This window comes from Oreochromis niloticus, linkage group LG7 (assembly GCF_001858045.2).
Source record: "Oreochromis niloticus isolate F11D_XX linkage group LG7, O_niloticus_UMD_NMBU, whole genome shotgun sequence".
Taxonomy (NCBI): Eukaryota; Metazoa; Chordata; class Actinopteri; order Cichliformes; family Cichlidae; genus Oreochromis; species Oreochromis niloticus.
The window spans coordinates 60,382,144-60,402,438 of NC_031972.2; the positions used below are offsets into that span (position 1 = coordinate 60,382,144).

Consider the following 20,295-nt stretch of genomic DNA (forward strand, 5'->3'; position numbering starts at 1 on the left):
ACCAGCCACCCGCACAGTGCAGAGATGGTCGGAGGAGAGCGAGGAGGCTCTTAAGGATTGTTTTGAGTCGACTGTGTGGGAGGTGATCTGTGACGACCACGGAGAGGACATCGACAGCCTTACTACATGCATTACTGACTATATTAATTTCTGTGTGGATAACACCGTACCTACCAGGACTGTACGGTGTTTCTCCAACAACAAACCCTGGATTACTTCAGAAATTAAAGCTGTCCTCAAGCAGAAGAGGAGGGCCTTCAAATCCAGAGACAAAGAGGAGTTGAAAAGGGTGCAGAGAGAGCTTAGGGGACTGATAAGGAATGGGAAGGACAGCTACAGGCAGAAGATGGAGAACCAGCTTCAGCAAAACAATGTTGGTGAAGTCTGGAGAGGCCTCAGAACCATCTCAGGCCACAAACATCAGAACTCTCTGCCTGGGAGGGATGTGAGGTGGGCAAATGAACTGAATCATTTCTTCAACAGATTTGATTCAGCCATGAGGCAGTCTCCAACATCGGCTGCAGACTCACCCACCCCCACTGCTGCTGTTCCACCTCTGACACCTCAGACACTTCACACCTCCTCTATTCACCCTGCTCACTCCTCCCCACCCCCAACAACAGCATCCAATACACACTCAACACAAGGCTCCAGCCTGTCTCTCTCAACCACCCAGGTTAGGAGGGAACTGAGGAGGATTAAAGCCAAGAAGGCAGCGGGTCCAGATGGCATCAGCTCGAGGGTCGTCAGGTCCTGCGCGGACCAACTGTGTGGTGTGATGGAGCACCTCTTCAACCTGAGCCTGAGGCTGGGAAGAGTCCCACAGCTCTGGAAAACCTCCTGTGTTGTTCCAGTGCCAAAGACTTCACGCCCCAAGGACCTCAACAGCTACAGGCCGGTGGCTCTGACATCCCACCTGATGAAGACCCTGGAGCGGCTGGTCCTGGCTCAGCTTCGGCGCCTTGTGAGCTCATCACTGGACCCACTTCAGTTTGCCTATCAGCCTGGCATTGGAGCGGATGATGCCATCATTCACCTCCTACATCGTTCCCTCGCTCACCTGGAGACCGCTGGGAGCACTGTGAGAATCATGTTCTTTGATTTCTCCAGTGCCTTCAACACCATTCTTCCCTCGATTCTGAAGGACAAGCTGGAGAACTCTGGAGTGGACCATCACCTCACTACCTGGATTTTGGACTACCTCACCGACCGACCACAGTATGTGAGGACTCAGGGCTGTGTGTCGGACAGGGTCGTCTGCAGTACGGGGGCCCCACAGGGAACGGTTCTGGCTCCGTTCCTCTTCACCATCTACACTGCAGACTTCTCCCACAACTCCACCCAGTGCTTCCTGCAGAAGTTCTCTGATGACTCTGCAATAGTCGGCCTGATCACTGATGGGGACGACAAGGAGTACAGAGGACTGACTCAGGACTTTGTGGACTGGTGCCAGCTGAACTACCTCCAGATCAACGCCAGTAAAACCAAGGAGCTGGTGGTAGACTTCCGCAGGCACAAACATCCTCCACTGCAACCACTGAACATCCAAGGTATGGACATCGAGGCTGTGGACAGCTACAGGTACCTTGGTGTTCATCTGAACAACAAACTGGACTGGACTCATAACTCAGACGCCCTCTACAGGAAAGGGCAGAGCAGGCTGTACCTGCTTCGGAGACTCAGGTCGTTTGGAGTGGAGGGCCCACTCCTGAAGACCTTCTATGACTCTGTGGTGGCCTCAGCCATCTTTTATGGTGTGGTCTGCTGGGGGGGCAGCATCTCTGCTGGGGACAGGAAGAGACTGAACAGGCTGATCCGAAGGGCCAGCTCTGTTCTAGGATGCCCTCTGGACCCAGTGGAGGTGGTGAGTGACAGGAGAATGGTGGCTAAGCTGTCATCCCTGTTGGACAACATCTCCCACCCCATGCATGAGACTGTGAAGGCACTGAGCAGCTCCTTCAGTGGGAGACTGCGGCACCCACGGTGTGGGACGGAGAGATTTCGCAGGTCTTTCCTCCCCACTGCTGTCAGACTCTACAATAAAGACTTTTGCAGCTGATCAAACACACAAACCCACACATGTGCAATAAGACTGCTATACGTGCAATTCTTCTTCTGACGAAGTTGTGTTTTTGTATTTTCCTACTCAGTTGTATATAGTATTTGTATTTCTATTTTATTCTATTGTATATAGTATTTTATTTTATTTTATTGTATTTTATTGCATTCCAGTGTTTTCTAATTTCTGCTACATAACTTTGCACTTTTGCTGTAACAAAACAAATTTCCCACCTGTGGGACTAATAAAGGCCATCTTATCTTATCTTATCTTTTAATTTGTATGTATAATATAATACAGATACATAAAAAACACTCCTAAAACAAAATAAATTATTACAAAATGTTAATAAAAAACTATAAAATGGAGGCAACTTTGCCTGTGGTAGAATGTATACAATGTATGAAAAAATCTTTACTGCAGATACTAATTTTGTGTTGTAAGATTTATGAGTTTCATGCTTTCATAGTGGTACATGGGAGAGCTTGACATTTTATCAGGTGGTACACACTGTAAAAAGTTTGAGAAACACTGATAAGTGTATGTGTGCTTTTGGAAAACATTTAAAGCTGCAGTACAGAATCTTTGAAACAAGCTAGCTTAAAACATTTTTAGAATATAAACAGAGCACTCTGCTTCTCTTTACAGCTCCTCACTCCACCGTTTGGCACTTTCCGATAGTGTGCAAATGTGATGTACGTACTGCGGCAGTCATACAGACAACTGGACAGTCCAAAAGTTGGCCTACCCATTACTGGCTGAGGCTTTAGTAGAGTTGTGGCTGAACCACACAAAAATATATCATTAATTTTAATCTCCCCAATCAATGATAATGTTATGTTGGAATGTTGTTAAAGAGGGTAAAAAATGTTTCAACCCAGTTTGTTTTGCAGATTCTGTATAGCAGCTTTAATGTAGGGAGAAAACAACTTCCAGATTGTGTGAGTAAAATCAGGTTTTTTCTCTTTGTCAGTTTAGCAGTTTCTGTTTTGCCTGTCACTGTTCCCTGTCTGTTTTCTTACCTGGTTCTTCCTGACCTTGTACTTTCTCCTCATATTCCCCTCTCCCTCTTTGGACTGGTAATCATACACAAATAAATTGTATACAATTAGATGAAAAATTACATTAATATGAAAAAAAAAATACTATTAAAATCACTAACAAAAAGTCCTCTCTCAGTGTACTTTCAACCAAAAGGCAAATAACCAAACCACATGTACATCTAATAAAAGATATAAATATTGAAACACTGATCCAACATTATTTTTGATTGACGGATGATTTGATTTTACACTTTTACCTGAATGTGGCTCCTTTTTTTTTGATAAAACTTCCTTATATCCATTATGAACCTGGCTGTCTCTCTGTACACAAACACAAACACACACACACACACACACACACACACACACACACAACAATAGTTATAAGGTTAATGGGCATTCAGTCAGTTAGCATCCATTTCAAACAGGACAGTGGTAACAACAGCAGGCTACGGACAATTTTAAGTTTTAGATTTAGGAGCAACAGGACGGTCAAATGTCACTGATTTTACTACAGAGCAGGACGGATTGTAGGGTAGCAAACATCGTCGGAAAACAAGTTTTCAACACTGCAGGTTACCTTGGTGTAATGTTTTTCAGCTAACCAGAAACATGGTAACTAACTATATAAAGAGTAACTGAAGGTTAAGCCAGGCACTTACACCTCCGCTCTGCTGCGTCTCAGCCACCATCGCTCTGGCAGCAAGGGTGCTAGTGCCAGAGTAGGGGAGAGGCAGCTGGAACAAACCATTTTGGGAGTGGAGGATTATCTCTACTGTTGTTGTTAAAATGTTACGTCTCAAACAAGTACAGTAAGGTATGCTTTTTATATTTCTAGTAGTGTGTCACACAAACAGCAAATATTGTCAAAAAAAAGTAAGAAATCTTTGGGGGTGCTTTGATTCATTTTGGGGATGCTGAAGCACCCCCCCAAATGGGCTAAAATCGCCCCTGGATGAACCTACACACTTGCTTTACTTCTCTCTGGGATAACTTTCTCGGAGATGAAATGCCGGTTTGGTAGCGAGGCTACAAATGCTCAACCAGACCGCCGACAGGTCTCGCATGCCACAGCCGCTCTATCACGTGACGTGCTAAGGTTACGAGCTGAGTTATGCCATGTCGCTAGTTTTGTGAGGTGCTTTCCTGATATTTAATGGATCGGATTACATTTTTTATTTCTCTCCGATATCCGATCCAGTAATTTAGGTCAATCCGATACCTAATATCGCCTCGGTCCATCTCTAGTTAAAAGTATGGGTACTGGTATAATACTGGCCTTGTATTTACTTGGTATGGGCTACAAAATCTCAAGTTTGGCACAGCACTGTTGCTGAGACTGCATCGACCTTCCGAGTGGGAAAGATTCAAATTCCGACTGGGAACTCGAAAATTCGGACTTCTTCTGGTCCTGTTTTGTGAAGCCACACGTGTTCGTTGGGGTCCGCCTCCTTCGATGACGTCTCCGATCCGCCGACACTTATAAGCAGAGAGCGCTAGTGCGAGACAATAGAGTTGAATCTCCATCGCGATTAACCAACTCCAGGAGAAGGACTAAAACTAAAACGGATGTGATATGGATGAAACTACGACACTACCACAAAGAGAAGCTGTTTTACCCAAGAGGATGCGGACTGTTTGAAACCGCTGCGGCTCAGCCAGAATTCGTGAAAAAGTAAGTTTCCCAGTTGCTCAAATACTCAAGTACAGTACAGATGTTGTGTAGTGTACGCTGCCTGCACACATGAGTGAAGCTGTGGATGAGCATAATAGACTACATTAAAGTTTAATACCAACATCCGACGTTATTGATCAGCGTTAAAACCGGATGTTACTGAGTTTTACGAGTTTAAGAAAGAGGAAAGCACAAATTTAAGCCTTACATTGAAAATACAGGCACAACCTCCCGACACACAAAGTGTCGGGAAGAGCCGCCAGTTTAGTTGGAGGGCTACATTCAGTAGCGTTTTATACCTAAAATGTAAAATGTAGAGTCGCGTTAACGTTTCGCTAAGATCTTGTTTTAATGATGGCAGTTAGCGTAAAGGCTCTAACATCTCAAGCACATCCCGAAGTCTGGACTCTGGTAGCCAGTCCATGTCAGAAAATGATGTTTTATGGTCTCCGAGCCACTTTTTGGTCATTGATGGAAAAAACCTGATCATTCACTCACTATTGCTCTGTGGAGGGGAAAAAAAATGTTGTTCGTAAAACTACATTAAAAATAAAATTCTTGCAGCACTAATTGTTTGCAAAAGGTAACCCCAGCTACCTTTCTGCATTATTTTCTAACTTCTTCAGATAACCAGTCACCACAGAGCAAGAACATTTGATGATAAAGTTTGCTGTGCTTTGCCATAATTATTGTTGTTTTATATTGATCTGATACCAAGTAAATACAGGCCGATACCCCAGGTACCGTCAAAATATGAAGGCAACTTATATACGGGAGAGGAGTGTCATTCCTTCATGCATGTAGACAGTGATGTTGTTTGGAGTGGGAAGGCTCGAGTGTTCCTTAGCTTTGACATGATCACTACCAACAATGCTCATTTTCTGGCCCGTTTTACATTGAATAACAGTCTGTTTAGAATTGGCTATTTACCTCTTAAGCAAGCATGTTCAGAACCCCAAATCCTACTAACAAACCTGTGTGCATAATTAGCTAGCAATTGTAAAATCTACAAACGTCCATATGTGTGCTTGTGTTTTTATAATATTAAGGATCTTGATCGATACTTTATTGTTCTCACTGGGAAATTTGACTTCAGTTCTATAAAGCTATGTGTCATCATATTTTAGGCTTCTCTTTGATTCTATTGGATAGAGGGACAAAAGCCTTCTTTCAGTTTGTACTGCCAAACTCTATGCCTTCCTAATGGTAGCAGTGCCCAGTTCAAGTACAAGATGTAGGATGGATCACAAAGAATTCTGTGGTCAAAAACTGGTTGAAGACTAACATGACTGTTCTGACTAACAGTGTAGTCTGAAACGAGTAAGTTAACTTAGGTAAGGAAAGTTCAAACTGCAGCTTCAAATTGTAGAAAATATTTTATTCAGTTTCAATAAACTGAATGGGGAACTCTTTGTACAATCTCAGCACACGCAGACACACAGTATTTGTCTTAGATGGATACTCAAACCTTAATATACTTGTGTTCAAAAGACTCTTAGTTGTGAGATAAATGCAACATTTATTAAATATATGAGGCAGCTATGTGACCTAAAATAAAGAGTGTATTATCCGTGTGATATTCCTGTGTTTTAATAACATTTTACCTTAACATATGAAATTATGATCTTGTGCTATAACCGAGCTGTATACATACCTTTTGAAATAAACACACTAACTAATTAAAGATTATGCAGTAAATGGTAATATTATTTACACAAATAAAATCTGTCAAGGAGATTAGATTAGATTAGATTATACTTTGAATGCAAATAACTGATGTAGGTCAACTCCTAAAATATTCAACACACTCCTAATATGCATCTGTTCTGAGAGCACCGTGAGACACAACATATGGAACAAAAGCACCATTAAACCGCAGAGCAGTAAAAACTATTCAATTTGCATTTTATTTGCATAGTGTCCTGAATCCGTGAACCCATGTTGTCCAAGTGAAGCTTTCTCTTCCACGTGTATCATGAACAGTTTGTGTTAGTGTATATGTGTGGACCCAGCTCTGATCAATCCTCTGTACCTTTGCTACTTCATGAGAATGGTATCAAACCACTGCGTAGTATTTACTAGTAAATAATAGTAAAAGTATGGGTGCAAATTAACACCCATTCTTTTAACAAATGTTGACGACATCTAGATTTGTCTTTGTTCTAATGGTTTTAGGGCCATTGGGAAATGTAGCAGGTTGTTGTAGGACCTCTTTTGTTCCGACTCCTGGGAACTCCTGGGAATCTGTGTTATCAGTGTCTTGGCACTTCAGTGTGAGTGGGTGATGTACTGTGTTGAAGGACTCCTGATTCAAAAGCTCAGTTGTTTTAATTCTCATAGTTTTGTTTTTTTTACATCGGTAAGACAAAGAGTGTGAGGTTTTGTGTGGACCCAACTCTGGTCAAACAAAAGATTCCTGCTTTTTTGTGCAAGTTGTTTTTTTTCTTTTTAAATACATCAATTCATGTTTTTTCTAATCATTGCATTTCTCCAGCTCTTTGTCAAAGCATGTTGTTACATTTCAGAGTTAAGGACCTCCAAATGTTGTCCGACAGAAGGAGCAAAATACTGTGACATAAAATTTGTGCAGCAGTTGTTTTGTTTAGTAACCAATGTATGCTCTCAGTCATCCAAGTCATGGTAGTTGTAAGCGCTTGAATTGAAGGCTCCTGGACTTCTTTTGAGGTTCTTGAAAATGTTTTACCTCTCAATATAAAGGCTTCTGCAGTTCTAACAGCTGATGGTGAGTTAAAGATGTGATTGTTGTAAGAACTTGGAAAAAAAGAAGACAACTGGACTTCTTTTGAGATTCTTTAGTTCTAAAACTTGATGAAACAACAACAGCTATGTTAAAATGCAGCCAGGAGGTCCAGGAGGAGCGCTTCTACCTTAAATCTCAAGAGGCTGTATGATAGGGTGTGGCAAGATCTCAGAGATTTTATCGAAGGACCTGTTGTTTTCACACAACGGCTTAATTGATTATTCGCATGACCAATTGTGGTTTAATGACCCTCAGGACAACTGCCCAACAGGGACAACCCCCACTGAGGTAAATGGCCTCCTTTACTCCTTTCTCAAAGCTTCTGGTTTCTCAGTCCAAACTGTAAAAATTTGTATCTTTGAACGTTCCTTCTCCTTTACCTGAAAATCTTTTGGCGTGGCTCTAGCTCAGGAGATGGGGTGGGTCACACTACTACTAATCAGAAGGTTGGTGGGTACACACTTGGCTGCTTCAGGCTACGTCTACACTAGCCCAGATAAATTTGAAAATGCTTCACGTCCACACTAATGTTTTCAGTCGTTTTCACAGAGTTGTGCGTCCACATTGAAACAGCCGGAAACGCTTACGTTGCAGTACTACGCATGCGTGAAACGGAAGACCATTCGACCTGCCTCATTTCTGTCTTATTTACTTTCCGGCTCTTTGAAACGTCGCAGCAAAATGTTGAGGAAAAGCACCAAGTTTTTTAAATGGACTAACAATGAGGTGGAGTTGTTGCTGCGAGTAACAGAAAAGTACAAACTTGCAAAAGTGAGTGAGAATTAAAGAATTTGAAGAAAAGCAATCTGGAACATGTACAGACTGATATTAATCTTTAATAGGGCTGTCAAAATTGAGAGCAATCAAAACAAATGCTGTATAATGCCCTCCGCTATCTTAGTTTAATTGTTCACGACTTGTTCATTGTTCATGACTGCATCACATGACTAAAATGTGTCATCGTTTTTGAAAAGGCTCTGTGTTCGCTGTCCACACTGCAACGCAAAAACGGCGTTTTCAAATGTATACACTTTGGAGAGTTTTCAAAACGCTGCATTTTCCTTGACCGAAAGCGCCGTCTCAGTGTGGACGGAAGACCAAAATGGAGAGAAAGAGATGCATTTTCAAACAAAAATGTATTAGTGTGAACATGGCCTCAGTCTGCATGCCAACAATCCTTGAGCAAGCTACAAACCCCAAATTGGTCTCCGATGGGTCCAGCTGATATCTGCAGTTATCGATCATAGCTGAATGAGGCATGTTGTATAAAGCACTCACCTGGATTAGAAACGTGCTGCATAAGAACCGATCCATTTACTATTTTAAAGATGAATGAGAATCTTAAAGTTACAAATGATAATTAATGTAATGGTACAGTTGGCCCTCTGTAATAATTTAAAGATCCTCTTTTGTTTGAAGTCACCAAAGACCAGCAGTGTCCACACATTGAGGTTAAAAACGGAAAACATTTTTAAACTATTTTTAATCAATGTAGTCCCAGACAGCTGCTGTATATGGATCAAACAAACTCAAGGTTTGTTAATATAAATGTATGTCTTCTTTTGAAAGGTACTCTTAATATTTGTAGCTTGAGAAACCTGGAAAAAAGCACCTCACCATCATATGATGGAAAACTACAACCAAGAATTATAAGGACACCCGAAAGCCTTGGATTGAACATTATCCAACATGTCCAAACCCATTCTTTTCGTTTTTTTTTTTTCAAAGCATAAAAAGGCATGTTGTTACAAGATGGTTTACATTTTTATAATTGATATGTTGCTATGCTACCACATTGTACAGTCCCTCTTATCACAGAGTAGAGAACTCTTCACATTCATGGTTTTCAGGGTCTGACAACATAGCTAATGGATCCCTGAGCACTCAAAAGCTGGATGCCATTGACCTGCGGCAAGCATTAGTAAGGTTATTAAATTTGCAGGATAAGTCTTTTCCAGGAAAGACTTGGTGCAATTAAGAGGCATGTTTGGCTGGTGCTGTGTATTTCTAACAAGACAGGGGGCTGAAGATTTTATCGATGACATGTGAATAATAATTATAGCGTTGTTATTATGCTCCAAGACAATAAGAACAGTAATAGACTGAACTAAATTAAATAATACAGTGTATTAATTTTAAAATATAAGCAATAGCTCTATAAATTCAAACACATATATGAATAAATATAAATATTACTGAGAATAACTATATATGTTTGACATTTTACTGTAAACTGTAAAAAATATGTTATTTTGACCATAGAGAATGTCCAAAGGGTGTAACTACTGGATGGAGGGATTAGATGGAGGGAATTGCACAGGGAGATGGCCACAGGTACGAATGATTTCCTTTGTCGTTCACTGGTGCATTTGGACAATCTTAGTCTTTCACTGAACGTGCTCCTGTGAGTGGCTGGCATGTCACGGAGTGGGTCTTGGACAACAACCGCTTCTCCGACAGCATCTTAAGGGTGTCCAGCTCCATCCCGATTACATTACTAGCCTTGCGGATTAGTTTGAGCCTGATCTGCAACCTTCAACCTGCTGCCCCAGCATGCAACAATTTAGCCCCTTTTTCATTAGTACCTACTTGGATTGACTCGGCACCATTCACCACGATTTTCAGGGTTTTCCACTAGGTCATAGTACCTGGTACCTGCTCGGCTAGGGTTCAAAGGGATCTAAGCAGGTGCTAAAATGTGATGTCATCAGACTGCATGTGACCGATTGGCTGGTCAGTAGTGTCACTTGATGAGTTGTGAGAAGGTCTCGTGCACGAAAATCAGTATCGCCATTTTTTGAAACCCAGCAACGGGGAAATGGTTGCAAAAACACCGTGTTCCCCAAGTCCGAGCAGTAGGCATATTCAGCCTTTGATATCTGCGTTTGTAGCGTTCGTGCCGCATAATATGTTGTGGGACCCTCGCATGAGTTGCTATGACAATGACCACACACATCAAGAGGTACTAAATTATAATGGAAAACCAGTCGATCCCAATCGAGTCATGTCCAAGTAGGTACTGTTAAAGTACGCCGACTTCACGGATTCTTTTTTTGATGGTATTGATCAGGCGGAGACTTTCAGATGTCTTTATTTGTGCTGGAAGTAAATAAAATACAGATGCATCTGGAGCTCATCCTATGGAGTCCTATACTAAAGGCTGATCTGAGGAGCATTCCTCACACACACACCTTTATAGCGTAAGGTGGGGGGTGGGTGGGGGGCTGCCCTTTGGCACCCCTCCTCAGTAGTCTTCCACTACCCTTTCTATTGTTCACCCTGGGGTTGCCCTCCTCCAGGCTTGTACCTGTGGCTTCCTGTCTGGGGGTGGGGGTTGGCAGTTCTCCTGCCCTGCACCCCAGCCCTTTGTTCATATTCCAAGACTATTTTTCTATATGTATTTTTACCCCCTAGCAACCGCCATATTATAATGTTGCAAGCAATCACAAACTCTAGTCTCTCTAACTCCAATGTATACCAAGCAATCTATTATTCTCAACAGTACTAATGGATAGGGGGTTATAGGGGATGGCACTGGCCACAACAGGAGACGACTCTGTCCCTTCCTGCGCAGTGGTGTTTTTAACCCAGTCCACTTTATGGCCTGGACATGGGGTCATTTCCAGGCTTGTCCCCCTTCCTTCGCCTCTTACTCTTACCCCACTTTACTTAGACAGTTCCTTTTTTTTTTTTTTTTTTTTTTTTTTACCACACCCAAACTCAACCTTGGTTCATTTCCTGTTATGTCCTTTTCTGACAGTCTCTTTTTACCACACCAAAACTTCTTACTTGGGCAACAATGGACAGTCTGAGCTGGGACAATGGAGTCTGTGTAGAAAGTTATGTCGTTTGTGTTGCACTCAGTAAACCGATGTTTGATGTTCTAACCAGAGTGTCTCCCAGTCTGTTCAGCTAAGGCCTTCTCTAACCACCTCCTAATACTCCTGGTGTCTGTGTGACCGACCCAGTGGGGTTATAGAGGAGAAATTGTATGCGTCCTTGACCAGGCTTAGCATGCAGTAGGTCAGCAGAGGGAGAAATGTAAACGGCCACTTTTAAGGAAAAAAAATTAATGTGATTTATTATTTGCAGCTTTAAACCGTATGCTATAGCTTCCTTATTCTTTGCTGGAAGTGTCTAGAAATTAGGTTATGCATGTGTCATACAAGATGGTGTGCAGAACCATGTAACGTGGGTTATATTCAGTGGTTGAGAGGAAGCAGCAGAAACACTTAGCAGGACAGTCAAAAACCCATAACCACACTGGTACTGGGAATTCCATACTGCTTGTCCTTTAATAAATACACTCTTCATCAACCTTACAAGGCCTTGTTGAATGGCTACTATCTTATCATACATGAAGCGAGTAGTATTCATACAACCTGTAACATACTTTGAGTTAGGGAGGTAAAGATATGAGGTCCATCTCGATCCATGTGTCTACTATCTCCTTCCTTCCTTCCTTCCTTCCTTCCTTCCTTCCTTCCTTCAAAGCCCAGACGTCTCTCTCCCCAGCCACCTCCTCCATCTTATGTGAGGGAACACCAAAGCATTTCCAGGGCAGCTGATTGACATAGTCTTGTCTCACTGCAGATAAGCCCCAATCTCTGTAGTCTACTCCTGGATATTCTGTCCATTTAAAAAAAAAAAAAAAAAAAAAAAAAAAAAAAAAAATAATGACCCGAATAAGTGACAAAGGGCAGCCCAGATGGAGTCCAACGCCCCTTGCTGTAGTTGTGCAGAGTGAATGGCTTGTAACAACGGGCCAGACGTCTCACATTCCTGCAGCAAGGGATACCCTGAGAGATGCAATCAATGCCCTTCTCAAAGTCTACATGTAGATGGGTCTGGCAAACTCCCATGTGCACTTCTATATTCTCAAGGATAAAGCACTGGTCCAGCATTCTGTGACCAGGATGAAAACCGTATTCCTCCTGTATTTGGGTTTCCACTAATGTACAAACTCTCTTTTCCAGTACCCTAGAATAGACCTTCCTGGGGAGGCTGAGGAGTGTCTTTATCCCTTATAGTTGGGGGACTGAAGGGTGTGCTCCACCTTAAAAATGGGGACTACCACCCTAGTCAGACAATCCAGAGGCAGATCTTCACGTGACATTGCAGAGGCATGTCAGCCAAGACAGCCTTGCAGCAACTGGAACTTTCAGGAGCTCAGACTGAATATCATGTACCCTAGTGTCCCAGCTAACAAGTTGTTTAATTACTTGAATAACCTTGCGCCCAGTGATGTGAGCTGTTTCCCTCATCCCCAGACTGCTTGCTCTACAGAAGGTGTGTAGGTGGGATAAAGGAGGTCCATGAGGTATTCCTCCTTCCGCCCAATTATGTCCTCACTTGAAGTCAGCAGCACCCTACCCACACAATTGGCCATTTGCGTTGAGCACAAGTTCCCCTTCTGACTCACCTGACGGCTTACCAGAATTGCTTCAAGGTGGTCCGAAAGGCTTTTTCCACGGTCTCACTGAAGTCCCCATACACTCAAGTATTTGCTTTAGCCAGTGCATGAGACTTGTTCCGCTTGGGCTGCCAGTACCTGTCAGTTGGTTCCAAAGTACCACAGGCTAACGAAGCCCAATAGAACTTAATCTCCTATATCCACCATGGCAGACACCAAACACCTTGCAGCTGCAGCTTCATGTGGCAACTTTAACAATAGGGGTGTGGAACATGGTCGATTTGGACTTGCTGTCCTCAGCGTCCCTCGGAATGCTGTTGATCTTGTGGACAGTTTGTTTTTTCTAAACTGCGCTATGCCTACATATATTTAGAAGTTGTTTGTGTAGACCAGGGGGAAGGTCAGTATAGAAAGGGATGTGAAACCAGGGTCAAGGTTGGGTTAAATGTAGGAAAGTGGATGTGAAACTAGGGTGACAGTCGTCTGACACACGAGTGTCAAGAGGCTGGGACATGCCTGTGCACCAACAAAGGAGAACCAATAACTTTCTGGCCCCTCACCAACAGTTTTGGCCAATCAAATAGCGGTACACAATCTCATACTGAACAATGTGCGTTAGGGTCTCTCTTCTAGCAGGTTGTTCTACAGCTAACTGCTTGCAGAATATGGTTTTCCAATCAGTAGAGATCCATGTGCGTGCTTATGATTTGAATTGCTTGTGTGAAAATAAAAGGTGTGGCTATCTGATATATCGAATCACACTTCAACCATTTGAGAGGAGTTCTTGCAAAGTTCATCCACCAAAGGATATTCTGTGTAACTTCCCTGTTGCCAGCACCTGTTTGGAATGCCACAAGCAACTACTGGTTAATCCAGTTGGGCAAAACATATATGAGTAATTCATGACTCTTTGTGTCTATGATGTTATCGTACTAAGGAGTATTAAATGACACATAATAAATCTTGGGGAAATCTGTTTATGAAGAAAAAAATCAGATACTAGAATTCTTTTTAGTCACCTGTCCTAAAAAAGTCCTGTATTAGTTGGTCGCTATAAAAAGTAATTTGAAGGATCTTCTCTTGTAAGAACCCCCCCCATCTTGCCAAAAATATTTCGCTTGCCAATGAAAATCATTGAATCATTAAAAGAATGGTTCTCGCCCATGTGCTCAATAAATTCCAGTGTGGCACCATGATAGGATGTCAGCTGTACAGCAAGTCCAGTTGTGCTACTAAATATTCCAGACAACTGTTAGTGGTATTATAACAAAGTGTAGGCAGTTTGGAACACAAGGAACTGAGCCACAAAAGCCATTACAGTTTCTGAGTCAGTTGCTAGAGACCTCCAAACTCCATGTGGCCTTCAGATTAGGAATGCTTGTGTGTGGTGGGTTTTTTTTTTTTTTTTTTTTTTTTTTTTTCTTTCTAGCTGTCAATGGCCAGTTTTGGGAGGGGGCGTGTATTTAAATCAATACTTAAATCATTTATCAATATTCCTTTTCCAGAATATTGATATTAAATAAGTACAGTAAATATGGGTTCTTGTGTGTTTTTGTAATTTAAATTTATTTGCTGTCATTAATAGATTTTTAAAAAAAAAATTTTTTTATGTTATTTTATTCATTTATTTTTTTATCCCTTTTCAGGATCGTTCCCATTTGAACCCACTACAAACCTTAACGGAGGAAGAAGATGCAGTCCTGCGCATTGATGAATGGACAACACCAGCAGATTAGACAAGCCTCTCAGCCCTCGCAAGCTGCTCCTTATCATGCCCACGATGCAACAAGAAATCTGCAATCTTGGACTCCAACTCAAACCATCCACTATCAAGCAAGAAACCTAGGAGTCCAAAATGTACACTCTGAACATTTCCCTTTGCACAATGGAGCTTATTCTAACAGACAAATGTCAAATTTGCAGACTTCTGCAGGAACTTATCAGGAGGTTTCTTCTCAGCAGACCGGTGGAGGCAATAACAATAGTTATTTTTCTGATATGTTATTTAACTATATTCAAAATGTATCAGCTAATAAGCAAAGTGGAAACCCATCTTTGCCAGCCTCTGGATTTCAGATTCCCACTCTGCAAGACTGTGATCAGAATTCATCAACTCAGAGTCCACCTAACCAGATGAACTCAAACGCTACATATACCCAGCAAGGCATGTCCACTCATTGGAAAGAGTCAGTGGTTGTTAATGAGAGACAAATGATAGGAACACGGGATAGAACTGTGACTGATATCCAGCATGTCAGTGTTCAGCAGGGCATGCAACAGAATGTGAATGGAGACTTGACAAAACCCATTTCAGCGTACACTACACCAACTATCTCATTTCCAGCTGAACGTGGTTTATGTACCAGCACTATGATGTCTGGCTCTGAACAGACTGTGTACCTTGTTCCGAACAATCAGGTTCAGAGACAAAGCGGCACTCAGCATGGATTCTCTCCTGTCATCTCACAGAGTTACAATATGGGAACCTCTCAGACTTCAGGAAACAATAACACTGCAACATATCCACCATCAAGTGCACAGAATTCTTACTTTTCCACCACGAGCCACAAAACTCAGCAATACTCGGCTCAGCACCAATTAAGACACAACAATGGGATCAAGACTGCCACCTACAATAACTCAAATTTTTATAAAAAGTATGACAATATTACTCACTCTGCAAAAATGAGAGCGCGTCAGATAAAAACTTCTACACAACAGAAAGTGATCAGGCACTCATTAAGTGCAGATAGTTTAAATAATTCATGTACTCCTGGGTCTGATGGTTGTCCTGCTCCTCCACCATACAGCTATTCAAATCACAGACGGCAGCAGTTTGTCAGAACGACCACAATGATCGTGTCTAATCAATCTAATATTCAACCTGGGACTTCGGCTACCCCTAAAAATTATAGTAACTTGAATGCCATCAAGTTATTACCCGGCCATTCTGGACAGTCTTTACCTCAAAGCACTCAAAGTGTAATGTCAAGAACACAGCATGCTGTAAGTAGACCCCATCAGCAAACCTGTGTACCTAACAGTTTCCACAAATCTGCTGCAGGAAATGAAAAAAGCCCAAGTAAGGAAAACAATGAAATTCATCCTAAAAAGAACTGTAGCTTAATTGAATTGTTGCTTGGTTCATCCCTGCTGCCGGAATCTGCTGACAGCAAGACACGATCATCAGTAGCAAGCAGTTTTGAGACGCTACCATCAGTCCAGTTAAACGACAGCTCTGTTCACTCATCACCTGGAAACGCCGGCACCAAAGCTGTTGCTGTTGTACAACCGCTGCCGTCACTGGAAAGTCAGCTTCACAATGACCATGCTTCTTGTGATTCCACAGCAGGAGACTCTTTAAACAACCCTAAGAAAACTTTTGCTTTGGATACCACAGCAATTAACAAAACGCTGCCAACTACAGAGTCAGGGACACAAAACACAGGGAAACAGTCTGAACTGGATGTTAATGTTCAAAATTCAATTCCATCCCAAGAATCAGTAAGCCAAAATTCTCCTGAAGACCAAAGTGGGATTCAGACACTTTCAACATCACCCGTTTCTGACCTTTCCGCACTCCCAACAGCCCCATGGACATTATTGGCACTAACGAAGTTGATAAAAGATGCAGAAAAGAATCAGAAAGAGCCCAGCGATTTGAAAGAATTACACACTGCACAAAAAATATTAGACCTGTTTTGGGAGGGAAAACTTGAAACATTACAAATGTACTCAAGCAAGGTAGGCTTTCTCCGGGTTTTAGGAGTTAAAGACTTCTGCAAAAAATATTTAACAGCCAACTCTGTTGTACTGTTGGAGGTAGATGGCAATTTTGAGGAGCAAATGAAAAGCTACCATGTCCTCAAAGACAATGAAGTATTTTCAGAATTGCCTTACAAATCATCATGGTTAAATCTAAATGAGCAGTTGGATGAAATAGACAAAGAATTTGGTTTCCCATTGTCTTTGAAACATCACACTTTATTGCTTGAGAGTGATGGCCAGAAAGATCAGATGCACATCAACAACAGTGATCCTGCAATTGTGAGTAAAGTGCCAAGCAAGGTCTTGCCATTAACAGATTTTGAACCTGTTGATTCAAATGAAGGAAAAGAAACCACCACACTTGAACCCCCCTCAATTCAAACTTCCTCCCCTAATCAGACAGATGGTTCCAGTGACCCATGTTTGTCACTGAAAATCCAAGTTATGCCTCCAGAAGAAGCCAGACGTTACCATGAGCAAATGGAAAATGCGATGCCACAAAGTATGGATGCAGAGAGGGTCGTAGGTAGTTTCACGGAGAGTGAGACACCTGATAATACAGAGTCCACATCGAGGAAATCAGAATTGGAAACGGTGGAAATTGGCATAAGTCAGTCGCTTTGCTGTCTTACAAAGCTGTTGGAAATGACTATAGGGTCAAGTACACCTTCTGATTGTAAATGCCACACCCAGAAAGAACAAAAGTATAGAAAATGGATCAACAAGACCAGTGATATTGGCGAAACAGTTGTACTAAAGCACAATAACCAGTTTGGGAAGGATCCAGTAAAGGACAAGGAGAACACTGATGATCAAGTTGTGACATTTAGTGGCCCTGAGTTTTGTAGCCTTCTTGATCAAGCCATAGACTTGACTGAAGATGATGACCAACCTCATTCGCCTTCTGAACTAAATTCTAAGAACCACTGCAAAATAGCCAATACCAGTCATTCAAGTGTTATATTTATAAATGATGAAGATGAAGATCTCTCCAGTGGTGAAAACGAAATTCTTAGCCAGAAGACAGATCTTGCCATAAAGCTGTCTGAACGTGACGATAAGTGTGGACAAGAACAACCGAAGTCTACACCATTGAGTCTGTCAGGTGCCTCAGTCAGTACTGACAAAGCTGAAACTGACAAATTCTGCAGCACTGAGATTGCCATCCAGCTCCTGGATCATGGCAGGAGTTGTGAAGAAGCTTTAGATGTGCCAGCATCCCCTTTGAAAACCAAAGAGCAATCTCAAATCTGTGCTAACAGTGACTTTAAAGCATCTGTGAAGCATAAAAAAACCAAAAGAAAACACAAGAGACTCGAATGGGATAATGAATTTGGTCCACCCCAAAAGGAATCAAAGAAATGCAACTCACCTGTTGATCTTAATTTAGAACATGCCCTTGATGGTGTTTCAAAATGTGAAAAAGAGCCTGATGTTGAAGCTGAAGCTCTCAATATAGACTCAAAAAGAACTGCAGAACTGGTGCTGTTTGGCTCAGCTCAACGAGACAAGTGTGCTTTAACTGGCAGGAGAAAAGCCCATTCCCCTTTTGTAAAGAATGCGTCTAAGGCAGCACACCCGAGGCCTCCAGAAGTTCTTACTGTCAATCTCAACCCTTTGAGTAGCAAGTTCAGTGACACGGTCTACAACAGGAATTATTCAGTCAAACAACTAATTCATGACAAATGGTGGAGAAGTTTTCAACCGACTAAAGCCAGTCACAAAAAAAAACTTAAACGCCGTTCTTACTCTGTAGCTGGGGGTAGCTTGATGAAACGAGATGAAACTAAGGACTCCCGGAATCTGAAGATGCTTGGAGAGGAGAAGAAGGATATCATCGCTGATAATAAGAGACGTTCCTCTAAAAATGAAAGCCAAAATGTCAAACCTTGCCAGGAGCACATAGTCTTGAGGTTCAGTGTTCTACCCAGTAACTTTGACCTCAAAGATGGATCCAGTGGCAGGAAGGAATCCACCGATCCAGTTTCAGGTAAATACCAGAGATTAGAGGGGTACCGTCAGGCAATACTGTGGGCAATATTAGAATATCTGTTGAAAACAATGGGTCACAGAAGGCTGATTCTTGGTTTATTTTGGTAAAAATTGTGATATCTCCAGATAGTGCCACACCCATTCTGTTTGGTAAAGATCCAAAATTATGAAGCAAAAAGTTCCAAAGCACCAATCATCTACTAAAAATATTTATTCTTTAAAGATTTTAAATTTCAATGCTTTATTGTAATTCGCATATAATGCCCCACTTTTTTTTAAAAAAATTATTATTATTTTTTTTTATTTATTGCATGTTAGAAGGGTGATTGGCAAATATATTGTGTTGGAGTATCTACATAAAGCAGGGACGTGCAACATAAATTGACCCAGAAAAGACTAATCACATCTGTGCTCCTTTGATGGGTCATAGTTGGAGTGGGATACTGGTGTCTTGCAGGTTAGAGTGGTGGTAAACATGGTGTGTGTGTGTGTGTGTGTGTGTGTGTGTGTGTGTGGGTTTTTTTTTTTTTTTTTTTTTTTTTTTTTCTACCTGGGAACTAGCAAGGGATGAGGTCACGAGTGGAGAAAGAACAGGGTTTAAAACGGTTTTAAATGGTTCTATAGAGCTGTATTATTACTTTGACCTTTGACTGAATGGCACAATAGATTAAATATGTAAAATTAGAATTTTCTCAAATTGAATGAATGCATTACGCAAATTAAGATTCAAAAATTCCTTAAACAAAATTGTTACTTTTTTTTAATTTATTTTTTTTTATTCGTCTTTCCAGAAGAGCGTACCGTCTTTACAGATAAGCCAGAAAAAGAGCAGAGCGCTGCTACAGCTGTCACAAAACCAAAAGGTAGCAACTACATCTGAAGCATGCATCAATTCTTATTCTGCTTTTTTAAAAATGTTAGTAATTAGGCTGTTTTTGTCTAATGATTATTAATTCCATCATAGGTAAATGGGGTTCGAGTCTGCAGAAGAATAGACCTCAACATATTCCCAAGACCTTCAGCCTCTTCCACGAGTATCAGAAGAAATACAAAGAGCGGGCTCACTCAAAAGATGAATAATGTGAAAGATGTCTTTTCTCAGGGAATATTTTTTTCATTAAAGACATTTAGTACAAAGATTTTGACTAAAATTATGCCTTTGTAACTTTTTGTTGTTTACATGCCTGTAAAAAGCGTTACAGTCATGAGCAGGTGTAGTTACTGACTTTTCGAGACGTGGGAATTTGGCAACCTTTACGAATGTGTTCAAGTAATGACATTCTGTCTTGGTTATTATTGCGTCACTGCTCCTTGTCGGTTCTCCACTGTACTCGGGACAGTGGAGAAAGGAAGACATGGTGTTTGCTGTTGGTGCAGTTCTGTTTAATGAGCTGAGAAGCTCTGAAGATGAATGACAGGTGCGCGTCGTTTTATCTTGTGTCTGTGCATCAGTGACTGCAGACTTTAGATAGTCCAAATGTTCAAGTTAACAAATGACATCCATGAAAGGGGGTGTAAGTCTAAAATCTTTTTTTACTTTTACAAAAAAAACTTGTAACATTTGCATTGTGAGTTTTTTACTGT

The 20,295-nt window shown here is 41.5% G+C and overlaps 1 protein-coding gene across 1 annotated transcript; it reads left to right on the top strand.

Moving 5' to 3' along the window:
• The first annotated feature begins 4,578 nt into the window (after window positions 1–4,578).
• On the top strand, window positions 4,579–20,092 carry amn1 (antagonist of mitotic exit network 1 homolog (S. cerevisiae)). Its single transcript, XM_003447075.5, has 4 exons — window positions 4,579–4,777; window positions 14,598–18,709; window positions 19,503–19,574; window positions 19,676–20,092. Exons 2-4 carry the CDS (start codon window positions 14,644–14,646, stop codon window positions 19,789–19,791), a joined length of 4,254 nt encoding a protein of 1,417 aa, XP_003447123.2. The 5' UTR covers window positions 4,579–4,777; window positions 14,598–14,643; the 3' UTR covers window positions 19,792–20,092.
• The last annotated feature ends 203 nt before the right edge of the window (window positions 20,093–20,295 follow it).